General features: G+C 43.8%; 1 protein-coding gene across 2 annotated transcripts in view; it reads right to left on the bottom strand.

Annotated features, from left to right (window-relative positions):
* Positions 1-286: 286 nt before the first annotated feature.
* Positions 287-14,308, bottom strand: part of LOC138581140 (rho GTPase-activating protein 39-like) — a 650,156-nt gene continuing 636,134 nt past the window's right edge. For both annotated transcript variants that reach the window (XM_069652244.1, XM_069652245.1), the window contains one exon: positions 287-583. In XM_069652244.1, coding sequence (XP_069508345.1) covers positions 389-583 — 195 coding nt within the window. In that variant the 3' untranslated portion in view covers positions 287-388. The remainder of the gene's footprint in view (positions 584-14,308) is intronic.

Below are 14,308 nucleotides of genomic sequence, written 5' to 3'. Positions count from 1 at the left end.
AATTTTCCCAGAAGGCAATTGCAGCCTTTCTGGTTAATCAAGGGCGGGTCCATAGATCATAATCCAATCTTTCAAGACTACCGACTCATGTTCCTCCATACCAGTTTTCTATGAAGGCTGGGCCTTTTTTGTAATAAAGGAAGTCTTCAACAGTGATATGAGAAATGACTATGTTACAAGGATGGAGTTCCAGTAATGTCTGATAATCCAGCAGCTAATTCCTCCTCCTCAGGACTCAGCTGAAGATATGAAGTCTATGGTTACGGATTGCAAAGCATAAATTAAATAAACAGAAAAGCTTGCAGTTTAATGGAAGTTTCAAACGAATGCACACTTTTCAAAAGTCCGACATTCAAGCAATGAGCTGCATTAGTCGCTTGCTGTTTCCCTACAGAAGACCTTTGACAAAGCGTGTGTCCAAGTGTACAATCAGCATCCGCAGAAATGACATCTCTTTCCGAGTGTTCTCAAAGATGATGCGGGGCTCGTCTGACTGGCACCGCAGGCAGTTGGGGGCCATCACCATGGCAAGGTTATTTACGTCCATCTTTGTTGTGCCCACATTGGCTGGTTGTGCAAATATCTACCGGTGAGAGGGGAAAAAGAGAGATAGGAAGAGTTAGAAGAAAGAGTCAAAGATGGGGAAAGAACATGTAATAATTCACCAACTGTATGAGGCATGTGTCAAGAAGTGAACATGGATCAAAAACAGGTCAGACACAAAATTCTTTCAATTGGACTTTTTATTTCTAGAATTTCTTAGAAGCGGTAACTTGGATTTAACTTTGAAAATATAAACATATACAGAAATAAATTCAACATGTCCCAGAACATTTATTTTTAAAGCCAGGCTGGTGCCTGTACTAGGGATTACGTTCCAAAGATCACAAAAAAGTGGCTAAAAGGAAGAAAGTATTAGTTCTTCACCAAGTCTTAACTCCTCTTCCTCCCAACGCTTTCTGCACCATACCAGGCATTGGGATGTACGTATGTGGGCTCACAGAGAACACAAAAGGAAACATCTTTCGGTTTTTGGGTTCTCACACCCTCATTCACGGTCTTCAATGAGAAAAGTAAAAGTCTCTCTTTCTCTCCCTGCTGTCTGCTATAACTTAGGTAAGATTGGAGCGATTGCCTCTTGGCCTCCCAAGTCTGGCCTGGTGATCGCTCACTGCATTCTAGCAAGAGACTCCTGTGGTGTAGGCAAGCAGAAGCCACCTCTGATCTGCTCGAGGTTTCTCCCTGGGCCTCTCAGGACCTTGCTTTCTTAAGGGCCTGCCTCTCTAGTCCAGTCTACCTTGTTTTAGCTCCTCTACGTCAGCCTGGCCCTTGTTCCTGCAACAGTCCCAGGCTACCTGGTCAGCTTCAGGGTCCATCTCTGTCTTTCCGGCATGCTCCCTGCCTGGCTGGGTCTCACTTGCCCTCTTTGGCAAGCTCATCAGACTCACAACTCTCACCCTTTTCCTAATCTCATTCACCCTTCGCCAGACCTCCTCCTGTTCTCCTGACAACTTCCATCCTTCCCTCCACAATGATGTTCTCCATCACCTGCTTAGTTTCACCTTAGCTACTCTGCAAGGTCAAGCTTTCTGCCTTCTCTCAGCCTCACCAGTCTCATTCCTCCAATTGCCTCTGAACATTTGTCTTCTCCAAGTACTCACACTGCCACTTTGTTTTCCTTGGTGTTTATAGGGCTTCGGTACCTCCCTGTAGGCATTGCTCTTTACAATTGTGTGTAGCTGGCTTCATTGTTTCTTAAACGCGGGACGCCCTCACATGTGGGCTGAGCTTATAAGAGGCTTGCCCGCCTTCTTGGTCGTCACTATTTGTGAATTCACTTGGACTGACAGTCCTTGAGCTGCTCGTCGACTGCTGCTGGTTGCGTATATCTCGCCTCGCTGAGCCCTCCTCCTCCCAGAAGCAATGCGCTCCTGAGACACAGTAGGGCAGTCAAAAACAGAACGTTCCTGCATAATGAGCACCGTGAACTAGTGGCCACCTTTTCTGATATTGGGAGCCACTTAAAGGGACAGTAAACATTTGCTAGACACATGTTCTAACTTAGAATGGTGTTACATACCATATGCAATCTCCATACATTACAAAAGAATTTAAGACCCATCATTGACTTTTTTGGGGTTCAAAATGTGTCTCTATGTTTAGGTTTTCATATCTTTATGATGGAAACATAATTTGGAACTGAACACCGCGAAGGTAATGTTGATTTATCTTTAGTCTTAAATATATATTAAACACAGGGTGAAGGGCGCACTCCATTTTTCAAGAGTGTACCTGGCAACTCTTGAGGTGTTCTCCTTCTGATGCTTTCCATCATCATGGGCTCATCATAAAGGCAGACCAAGGTGTTGTTTATTAGTTCATCTCCCATCCGTGCAGGGAATTCTGGTCCTTGTAGTTTCAATGTTCAGTTGGTGTGTTAAGAACTAACACTCCCCCATTACTGTAGTTGCTGAGCCTAAGTGGGGACGGATACGCTGGCAGTGCAGCATCCCGAAGTGGGGTAATGGTTGCCCTCTGGATGAACTAATCAACATCACGTGGCATTGCCTTCCTAACTAAAGCGAGCATGATGCTTGAAAGCGCTAGAACACCACCACAAGAGTTTCCAGGCACACTGCTGAGTACTGGAGTGTGCCCTTCATCCTGTGTTTCATTCGTGTATATAAATATATAAAATATAAACAAAAAAATGTATCTACTAATTGTATTCAATACCTTACTGCGATTTAAGTTTGAGTGTTCAATGTTAAATGGTCGAGGTTAGAATTGGGGATTGAAATAGAAATGCTTGAATTAGCAAGGGTCGAGTAACTGTTTGGATCATGCAGATTTGACAACAGATTTTTTTTAAAACATAATAAGGTCAATTATGAGCCTTAATTCAACACTATTTTAGACTCTTTTGGTGAACCGCATAACATGTACTCATTTAAGATTATTGTAATTCTATGCAAGTATCTAAGTTTGGTTGAATAACAATTTTTGCAAGTTTTGCAAAGAACAAATGTATGTTACTAACTACACTAAGATGTACACCCAGAATTGGAGCTATGAGCTTGAAACATGTCTTGGCTAATGAAAAAAACAAAAAAAAAGGACTACTGGGTATATGAACTAGATTTTGAACATTGAATGAATAAAGCATTATTTTGGAATAGAATAAGGATATTTCCGGTTTTAGGTATAGATGGGGCACCAACCCAGTACCAAATGAATCTTTGTATTCTGCGTCACTCTGAGATTCCAGACCAACAGAAGATCCCACAACCAGGTTCTGGATCAAAGAAAAGCAAAAGTCTTCTCCCCTTTGAGAATTAGAGGTAGCAGAGGCTAAAGAGGGGCTGAGAAACAGCTTGCACTTGCAATTACTGCAATGGTGAGTGCAAAAATAATGTCAAGCTGCTGCAGGTGAGAGGCAGGGTTGTGTTTTTGGACGAGTAGCATGTGATTTCAGGAGACCCGTTGGTTCTGTAGATGGCGCAGAGCTTTTAGCTACAGCACTTTGGAATTATCAGTTCCAGCAGAGTACATGCCAGGTCTGTTGGTATGTCACTGCAGACTCCAGATATCAGTCGGATGCGAGTAATTGGTTGGCATCTGGACAAGGGGGTGTTTCAGGCCCTGCAAAGGAGATGGGGCACTCTTCGGCATACACCGGTTTGCCTATGGACTCAACATTCAGCAGCCACATAGGCTTTACAGCTAGAGGTTCGATCTTGAGGCAGCACTGAAAGATTTACTGATTTTGTGGAGCCTGTGCATAGTTTACAGTGCACCTTTCCCCACTTCATGATTTTGAAAACTCTGGTGAATATAAAACCAGGTCGAGATTGTTTTTGCTGACTCCATTCTGGACACTGAAAGTGTAGTTTCTAGTTCTTCTAGAAATGTTCACATATTTACCAATCCTCCCTCTGTGTGGTCTTCAGCTGAAGGAATCGATAGGGTGTCTGCATCCAATAACAGATGGGTCCCTATCACTAGTAGTCTGGAAGATTTCAGAACTATTTGGGGAATGCCTGGCATTTCAAGAGTAGAAGACTCATTAATTGATGATCCCCTTGGCACCAGGTTCAGTTAGAAGTTAAGTTGAACTGGGAGTAGTTAGTGCATGACACTTGTCAACATATTTTGTACCAACACTATTTTTTTTGTTATCTACGACTGTGACAGGAAGACTAACTGAACAGTGAATTGACATAGGTCTGCCATATTGGTAGAGCATGAATTGGTGAAGGGTTTCCACATAGGATGAGAGTATCTCTTAGTATATAGATTACTCGGAGGATTACACATTTTCGAAGCATCCAGACAAAAAGTACTTTTCCTTATGGTATGCTGACAGGGTACTTGGATTGTTCCACAACTGGCCACACATCAATAGGACCTAAATCAATCTTGCCTGCAGCGGCACCAATTTCAAACCCGTAAAGCAGAGACGGTTAATGTCTAGGTTAAGTTTCCCAGACAATTTAGTTAACAAAAGGTTGTAGATGTCTGGCCAGTTGTGAAACAATCCAAGTACCAAGATTGATGTAGGACCTATTTAGGGGATAATCTGGAAAGGGGTTTGAAATTGCCAAACTGTGTTCCTAACTCGGTTATGCAACACAAGCTGGGTCTAGTATCCATGAAAGGGTGGTATCAATGGGGTCTATTACAGTTTTATAGGAAAACGCTCCTCCCGGAAGAACATTACCTATATAAGGATTTGAAAGACCATCTCCAGAGAGGCAAGTGTACCCTTTTGAAATGTAATCTCAGGTAAGTAGCTGGAAGTAGTTTGGATGGTTGTATGAGTGATGAATCCCCTTTCATTGAAAATCCTCTAGTGCTTATAAAGATTATTTAATAAGGATTGGAGTAATACTAGGGACAGTGTAATGGTATATAGCCTGTATAAACATCTTGTATGGAACTTCCGCAGCCATGACACTACCCCAAAATACCTGATGGCCATATCAAATAGAATATGGTGGAATCAATTTTTGAGATTCAGATTCAATTTACTTCCAACTGGAGGAATAAATATAATTAGAAGAGTTTCGGATAGATTAAATTCGGACTGCAGTCATTGTAAAGTCATAGGTTCTGTGACATATGGTCATTGAATGGTCAGGACTACAGTGAAGGAGAATTCAATATTTTCATAGGTTTGTACATGATATAGATTGGTTGAACACATAAGTGTTCTGGATTCGAGTTGTGTCGAGTTATGAATTAAGTTTGTCACTAGCACTTTTAAGATTTTTCAGTACTATGAATTTGGAGGTTGTAATGAAGAACCAATGTAAGTAATGTGTTTGTATTCTGAGTCCAACCAGTCCTATTATGCAGAGATATGAAGCAAGAAGATTTCACTTGGTGGTCTCAAAGAAGATTTAATGTATACTAGCTGGGGAACCCAGAGCTGCCCGAGTCGTGATCGAGTGGTGTCTCATGTGCCCTGGAGGAGGTTGCTCGTCAGCAAGTCTTGCTTCAGTTTGCTTTGGCATCTCATTTGCCCTGGAGAAAGTTGCTCTTGTCCTCTGGTCTGCAAGTCATGCTGCTGTTTGTGTTTCAGAAGCTCTTGATATTGATTTTCGCTTTGCATCAGATGGAGCTTTTCCAAGTGATGTTCGTTTTTTGTGCGGCATGTTTCAGTCACTTAATGGCTTCAGCACATTTGAGAAAATGTCCAAGAAAGATTGATTGATTGGAAACGAACTTAAGTAAACTGTAACCTTGTAATTTCCCATATTTGGAGTGGCATGATAAAAAATAAAAGTATTTTTTTTTTTAATTATTCCCTTGAAAAATGCTTTCATAAACACGAACTGTACACAGTAGTAATTCATTTTAAAGTAATACCAACATAGCGAACATTTTGCTTTAGACACTTGTGCAAATGTTGCCTCCTTCTGGTACCTACTGTAGTGAATCAGGGTGAGCATCAGTAAATGGTGGTGTCTATGGAGTAAGTATTTTGCATCCATACATAGACTACAATCTTGCCCCAGGCAAAATTTGGTAGACGTGGGTTCAATGGTGTGGATTTGTATAGCCGGACAAACGCACACAATCACACACACATACATACACACATCCAGCTTTATATACAAAGATAATGCACTAGCACTTTAAGCCTCTGATTTTTGGGGATTCCATTGATTGATGTTACGACCTGTATTCATTTTGAAAATGTCATGATTTATGTGCCCTACTATGATGCTGAGATATGAAGAAAATGTTGGTCATTTGTAGATTCTTTTAAAGATATTAATGTAGTGGTCTGAAGGAATGTTTAATGTATACAATCTATTAACACCATAAGCCTCTGATTTGCCTTGATGTCTCTTGACTGATGTTATGGCTTGTGTTAATTTTGATAATGCCATGTTATTATATGTTACATGTGAAATGTATGGTTATGGCTGTTGTGAAAAAAGTTCTTCGCAAACCAATATGCACGTTCATTTAAAAAAAAAAAAAATGAACACATGAACTGTAGGTCATTTTTGCAAGGCGATGATCACAATAGTTTTCCATCTCGCATTGTCTCGGCAGAGTGTAGCGAGGGGGCTCTAGATTCAAGCGCAGGCAATACAACAAATCAGGAATTAGCATGGCATACAATTGCTTGTAGTTTGAAGAAGCCCCATTGTGCAGTTTAAGCAGAAACAGTAGCGCAAGATGGGTTAGATGGATCATTGATAAGGCAGGCATAGAGTTGTGAGTGTTCATTGCTCACCCGGCAAGAGATGCTATGGCTTTGAAAGCCTTTTCAGTTTGTGGGGGTGGGGTGGTTGGGAGATTTCATGAAGCCGCTGGTCATCAGTGTTTAAATGTTGGTTTAACCTGATCGGCCAGATTGCCTCGCTGATCGTTAAAAGCTTAGAATGAGCACAACACACAAAGAATAAAGAGTTTTCATGCTAAATTAAAGACGCAGAGGAGTATTATCCCACCCCCATGGTAAAGGCCTACCGTATGCATTTCTGCTTGCATAATTAAATGGGTAACGAACTACACAGAGTACAGGCTTGCGACTGTGTTGAGTGACCCCTTGGTAAAATGTTACTTGTCACTATTTAGAAAGAGATTTTCATTTAAGCGGTGAAGTAATGCCTTTACAATATTCTCCCTTGGCCAAAATTGTATGTTTTGAGGGATTTTGAAGGAACGCAAAGCACGGCTTTATGGATTAGGTTGGGGGAAAGGAGGCCCTAGGCTTTAGTCTAATGTCTTAGTTAATGCGTTTCCAAAGGTTAAGCACGATTTGCATGAAAGAAAAAGGATAGTTCCGAGGCAGCTAATGACGTAAGGGACGGGATGGGTCACTATGGTAGTGTGAGAGTCACCCATTGTTCTCATGTTTGGTTCACTATGCCGGCTATTTATTTATGATGTAATCCATTGGCTGCGAGCGGAAATTCAGTTCTTTAAATCTGGTGATTTTTTTGCAGCTCTGAGCGTTACAGAAAGCAGAGCATAACACGCACTTGAGTGCTGATATAAGCAGGGCTTAACAGTAGTGAATATGTTTCTCATTCCTTTTCCTCTGCCATCCCACTGGTATACCACCAAGAGATCCTTTTCCCTGCATGACATGGAGTGTTCACCACATGGAGAGGAGACCCCTTTCCCCTATTTGAGTCGTAAATGTGTCTGAACTGTGTAAGCTGCTGATTTGTTCATGGACTGAAGAGACCAGTATCGGAGTTGTAAATATTGTAATCGTTTGCGTTAAGCTGACTTTAGTCTCTTTTTGAGGTGCCAAATTATCAGACTGTACCATTTTCAAAGTGATCAGCTAGGTCCCCTCCATCCCCCACTTGAAAAATCCCACCTCAGCCTGGAAAAAGACTAGGTTATCGTGCACAGGGATATAAAGGCGAGGGGAAGGTCAGCCCTTTCATTAGCGGCAACAATGCTGACATCTAAAATACAGGCTAGCTGAATAGCCAATGCCCCGTGTGTATATCGGTGAGACCCTATGAGCAAAGACCTCATAAGCAGATTGCTGAGTCCATAGGAATGGGAAAACTCACATGACAAAGCACTTTGCCTTTTTCTGGGGGCCCCTAGTGGGGTGACCAAGAGGGCCAGGCACTTCCCCAAATTAGAGGATGGTGGGCCCGGGGAGGTGTAGAAAGGATCAACTGTTCACCGTCACTGAACCCCTGTCACATGAGGCCTTATAAGGTAGTCTCCCTTTGCAAAGAGAAATGTGCTCTACCTTGGAGGCGAATGTGATGGGACCTAGGATCAGGAAAGGTAGGAGTCTCCTACCTTACAAGGCCAGCAGTACGTATTCAGGGGATTTTACACGACTGTCGAGGCATACACCTGGACATGTTGACTATCTTGGGAGAAGTGCACCAGTCTCGCCCCAAAGCACATTATTTTGAATTACACTGAAACTGAGAACTCTGTAGCCAATGCCATTTTAAAAGGAATCAAGTAATAGTTAAAAGTAAGCACGCAAAAGCAGTAGCACAGAACCGGCAGTACCTGTACGCTCCGGTGCAGGAATACAATCCACATCAACAGAGGGAATGAGGGGGGTCGGGAGACTCGACACTCAGTCATCCATTGTTCGTTCCATCCGTTCATCCATGCATCCCACAAGGCCTCCACTCTTATATAGCTAAGAAAAGATAGACCAAGTGTCTTCACCCCGGGGGTGGGAGCAGCATGAGGGCATGATAACGATAACAAGAAAGCGGACCACCCAGGAGTTGGGCTAGTCAGCTCCATGTCAAACATCAGAACTGGAAGCCATCCTTAAGGGTGGAGCCCATCCCACAATTGCTTTACCAGTTGCCTAAAGAGAGACACCAAAGTTCCCTTACTCCAGAGAGTAGCAGGAAGGTAGGGCCAGGGCGTGGAAGGCAGAGGGGATATCCCCCAAGGGAAGAGAGAAGTCAATTGGAAGTTTCATATCCAGGTTGCAAGCCATTTCAGGGGGCAGAGACAATAGCCAACTATGATCCCAGTTAACACACCTGAATCCCCTAATCCAGGAAAAGCGAGAACACAGCACTATAGAAGTACACAGCCTCAGGCAGTGTGGGTGTTTGGAGCAGGAGTTGGAGTGTGGAGACAAGCAGTTTTGGAGAAGGCTGCGGGAGAGTAGGAGAACCTGGATTTGGACCAGAGCTCAGGGTGCTAGAGGAGAGTTCCAGAAAGTTGGGTCACGCCAGAGCTTGGGAGCTAGAGAAGAGACACGGGAGATCAAACTGAGAAACCAAGAGAACTGAAAGTGCCAGTAAGGAGCGAGAGTGGTGGATAGAAAAAAATGTAACGCTAGTAAGATGAGGGACGGTAGTGGTAAGAGGAATAGAGAGAGGGTATGTAGGAGGGAGTGGAGAGAGGGCAGGGAGGTAGTGGGAGTAGTGGTGAGAGCAGATGAAGAAGGGGGTGAAGGCAAAGTTTGGTACGGTTAGGGCAGAGGGTTGCAGTCAGGGGATTGACGGTAGGAAAGGGGTGTGGAAAGGAGAGGTGAGTGGTAAGCAGAATAGAATAGGAAGGGTAGAAGAGGGGTGAGGAGAAGGGTGAAGTGGGACTGAAAGTGTGAAGAAAGGGAAGAGGAGCAGAGAGAGTGAACATTGGAGGGACAGAATGGAGTATGTGTGGGAAGATGAGTGGAGAGAGATAGACAGGATGAGAGAGGGAGAGCAAGAGTATAACCGATCTTACAAGAAAAGGTAGCAGGCGCCCCACTCTAGATAGAACATGGCATGATGACCTGTTTTGTGTTTTTATCCCACTTTGAGAGTGCACAGCCATTGCTTTTTGCTCACTGTACTTTTCACAAAGGAGGAATATTCATTTGCATATCAGTTTTTGTCCTGCCCACAAGGGCAGTCCAGCACCGAAATGCCCAAACCTCCTTTGAGCAAGAGTACCAACAGCAACCCCATACATGTGTTTCAGCCTTGTTGGGCATCATCAGTGAGGTGGAGCTGTGCCTCTCTGAGTATATAACCGATCTTACTACTTGTATTTAACTGTTCTATGAATTCGAAGTCAGAGGTATTTAGAATCCGCAGCATAGGTATCTTAGACAGTAACCTCAGCACCTCTGACGATTAAGATGTTTTACAGCTGGATGTGGTTTTCTTGGAGCAATGGTCAAAATTAACGGCTCCACGATGATGGGTCCGGAGTGTCGGTCTGGTTAGAAATCTTTGCCTTAATATCAGCCGTTGGTTCCCCAGTCAGCCAGAAGCTCTGTATTGCTGATCTGTGGGGCTATTGCGGCAGGTGTGGACTTGACTTTACTATGTGGTGTGGCTTTCATTTCACCTGCTGGTGCTCGAGCTAGCTCTTTAGCCAACCAGCTTGTCAGAGTCCCCACAGTTCATGATTTTGTTCTTTCTGTCGAGACTCCCTTCTCTACTGCTTTTTTGATTTTTGTGCTGGTGCAACTGTTGAATTCAGGGGAGCATCTGCCGCATCCGCTTCTGATTTCATTATTATGGAGGCAAGATTTTCAATTTCTTCCCTGCTTTTCTTTAAACTACGCCGCTCCTTATGCATCTTGTAAGTGAGAGGTGAAGCCTCCATGTTGATAGCCGCCACTGAATCACCGTGAGGGGGAGGGTGGAGACACGAGTGGCTGCTTGGTGCTCATTGAGCGAGATCGGGTGCTAACTATTGTGCAAGGTTTATCTTCACGAAGGCTGTAAGCCTTCGATCTGCTTAGTCTTTCCTAGCATCGTGCCTGATGGGAGGCTGTGTACTGTGTTGGTAACAACGGGAAGAAACCCTATGAAATTACTGTGGGGAGCAAGTTAGAAGTCAATATTGCCAACCAGTGACAATTTAACGGTCAATATGCTTCAAAAGACAGTACCTTTTGACGTGGTGATTTTCCAACTTGAGTGCGTCCCCTCTCCCGCTGCGCTGTCTCCCCAAAGCACACAGAACGCATTACACACTCCGCTCCGGCACAGACTGACTGTTGTGTTGGTCCAACCTCCAATAGCAAACAGCAAGAAAAGACTCCCCAGTATAGTCCATCCACACAGTACACACTACACACTTCGGGATACCACTCCATAAATGGATCAAATATTCCTTGCGTATCTGCTTTACTACGCATTTGACCAACTTTGATGTGAAGCCCCATTTAATTCACTGCTGTACTGCCTTTAGAGTTATATAGAGTAGCAATACCAGTGCTGTTTGATTGCTATATGTGACTTTTCTAAAGCAGTAAAATTCCTATTGATATTTTATTTCTATCGCGCTCGTACACAAGTGTTTCAGAGTGCGACAAGGCAAGGGAGGGGAGGGGAACAGGGGAGAACAAAACAACGATCTTAATAGGCCCAGTGACATTGAGAACGTGCAAGTGCATGGGAGTGGGGAGGGGAAAAGTGCATGGAAGGGTGGGGGAGAAGTGGAGAGTGCAGAGCAAAGGAGAAACAGATAAATAATAATAAATAAATCATAAAGGCAACAAACAGTGGTAGTGCAGCCAGCAATTGGCAAGTGCTGGGTTTAAGGCAGCAGACAGGGTAGGTCTGATAAGTGCAGGAAGAGAAAAGGGGGGGTGGGCTGTATGGGTACAGATACAGACCAAAGTGCAAGGGGTGGCCGTGAGGCAGAGCGGGAGGGTGGCAGGGTGAGCAGGTATCTGGGCCCAGAGGACAGAGGGAGGCAAGTTGCACGGTGCCAAGAGAGAACAGATCAGCAGGGGAGGGGGGAGTGAAGGCAGAAGCAAAGAGGATGGTCTTGAGGCGCTTCCAGAACTGGAGATGGTTCACCTCAGGTTTTAGAGTCGCAGGGAGGCTGTTCCAGAGGGAGGCCCCAGCCGAAGATAAGAGATCTACCACCAGCTTGTTTCTTTGAAAAACGACTGACCCTGAGGGAGTTAGAGGTAGAAGCAGCGAAGACTGTCTCTGCCATATGCTTCTATATAGGACCTTATGGTGCAATTGTAGATAAGTCATTCTTCCATTATCTGCTATCCTGAATTCCTTCTTTAACGGGTCAATGGACATTATGGCGTCCTCAAGAAAAAGTCCCATAGGTATATGCAGCTACCATCTATCAGATTTCTTTGGACATATAGAAGTGGTGAGGTGAACTGTGTTGAGAGAGGATTGGCATTAAGTTTACCTCAAATGCTGAGCATCGTACCAGTTATGAGATCTAACCGCTGTGTGAGCCAAGTCATTCTTATTTAGCCACAAAGTCTTAAATAATTGACTCACCGCTGCATGTCTTATAAGGGTTCAAACCTGGTTGATTGTCCCTTGTTCTATTCACATACAATGCACACTTGTGCAGCATTCTATTAGGTCAAAAAACCTGCCACTAAGACTTCCCTTAGCACTAGGGCTTTATATCAGCTTCCTGGAAATTGGGGTGGGGTTGTCGGGGGGTGGAGGGGGATTGATAGTCTTAGACATACTCCATCACAATATTTTCGCGCGCCTGAGAAAAGGCCTTGTGATATTGAATAGGCTGAAAATAAAGAAGCATTGACAGAATTCGCAAGAAAGGATGCCTAACCTACATAATGTCCTCCCTTTCCTGTTGTAACAGACCCGACCAATTTTCCCGATTCAATATCAGTACATTATTTGTCATTTGAATTTCCAGGTACCAAAATGCTAATGTGATCAACTTTGCTTAGCCCCATTCTTGACCAGATCTATATCTTGAGGGGTTAGGAACAAATTCAAAATTTCATATTTAGCTAAATTCATTTTGAAAACAGACTGCTCTCTAGGAACCAAGCTGTTCCAAAAGTGCCGGAAGACACAAAATGGTACCTCCTGGATGACTAAAATATCATTGGCAAATATACAAGCTTGTTTCCTACCCCAGCGGAGGTGATCCCATTAACCTGGTAAGTCTTCATAACCCTCCATCTGCTTCTCGCCATGCTTAAATTAGGGAAGTGGAGAAACCGAGGAGAGGAGCTACTTAAGAAGAGTGCCCTTGGTAATCCCCCTACATATCCCATCTCTCGTGCCTCACGTTCTCAGTGTGGGTCACTAGACAGGCAAAGCCATGAGCTTTCTCCAGCCATTCAATCGAGAGCTTTCTCCAGCCATTCTTCTGCCCATCCAGATCCTCTCACTGTGAGACTCTCCTCCCTGAGATCCCACCCTCCAGGCGCCCACTTGGAATGGGAGACATAGCAAACTGAAGGAACAATGAGTATTTGCCATGGAGATTTGCTCATGCTGCATTGTTGCACGAGTAAGAGTCACCTTGTTGCTCCCCAGCACATCATTTTAAAAGGCACTCGATTAAACTGTAATTCAGTTGACAATGAACCAGAGTTGGCGCAATAATTGCGTTACTTTCGATGTTGCCCAAGCAGAAATGTTGTCGGTAATGTACCTGCCTGACGTAGCCAGTCATCTATGCCGGAGTAGCCATATAGATTAACTGACCTCTAAGGTGTAAAGAGATTACAAACAAACTCGCTGTACACCCCTTACCTAGTGACATGCAAAGAGTTAATAGTGAATTAGTAGTGTATTCCGTTGATGGTAAAATGTAGATAGTCTTGTGCTTTGGATGCATAGATCACTGTTTGAATAATCCTGTTCTTGAATTGCAAGGTTGTTATTCTGTAGACTTTGCAAAGAACCTCACCGTTGATCAACTATCAAAGCAATCTGAGATCTAAAAGAGGTCCAGGCGATGCTAGAAGGTAGATTGCATATACTTGTGGCTTGTAGTAGGAACTTTTTATGTATTAATTTCATATTGGGTGGCATTTGTTTGTAGCCACCTCTGAGAGTACAGCATTCATGTGTCTATTGAATTAGTTCCAATGCTATTTGAAATGGTGCTGCCTTACCCAGAATGCTGCGATTGGGGTTTTCTGGAGCATGCCACACATTTGGTGTAGTCACATATCTCTTAACTTGAACTCTTCATCTACCCATGTCTGTGCTCAACGGAAAAATGGGGGGATATACGTATGAAATAATTGGTCTGGGGTCCATTGTCTTATGCCTGTGGAGGAATGTTGGTTTCCTGAAAAAGTGAAATTATCTGAGAGGACCTTATGACTTTAACAGAATGAGTCTATTCCCAGCCACAGCTATTCTAAGGTACTGCTTACCCTGGAACCAAAAAGGGAATCTATTGCAATTGAAAAGCAGTTTTGGGGCATGCACTTGCACCTCTCATCTGCTTCTATCACCTGGTGTCAATCGGTGCGTAGGTGTCATTAATCTGCTGGTCATAGTCACAAACAGCAAGGGAGCCTAGCAAATGCATTTCCCTGCCCATGTTTCGTGGAGGAAATGGGGACCTCTCTCAACTATGG

Source organism: Ambystoma mexicanum, chromosome 3p (genome assembly GCF_040938575.1).
Source record: "Ambystoma mexicanum isolate Mex_15411 chromosome 3p, UKY_AmexF1_1, whole genome shotgun sequence".
In the NCBI taxonomy this organism is placed as follows: domain Eukaryota; kingdom Metazoa; phylum Chordata; class Amphibia; order Caudata; family Ambystomatidae; genus Ambystoma; species Ambystoma mexicanum.
Note: the sequence above shows the minus strand (reverse complement) of the source record. Positions and strands in the feature narration are given on the sequence as shown.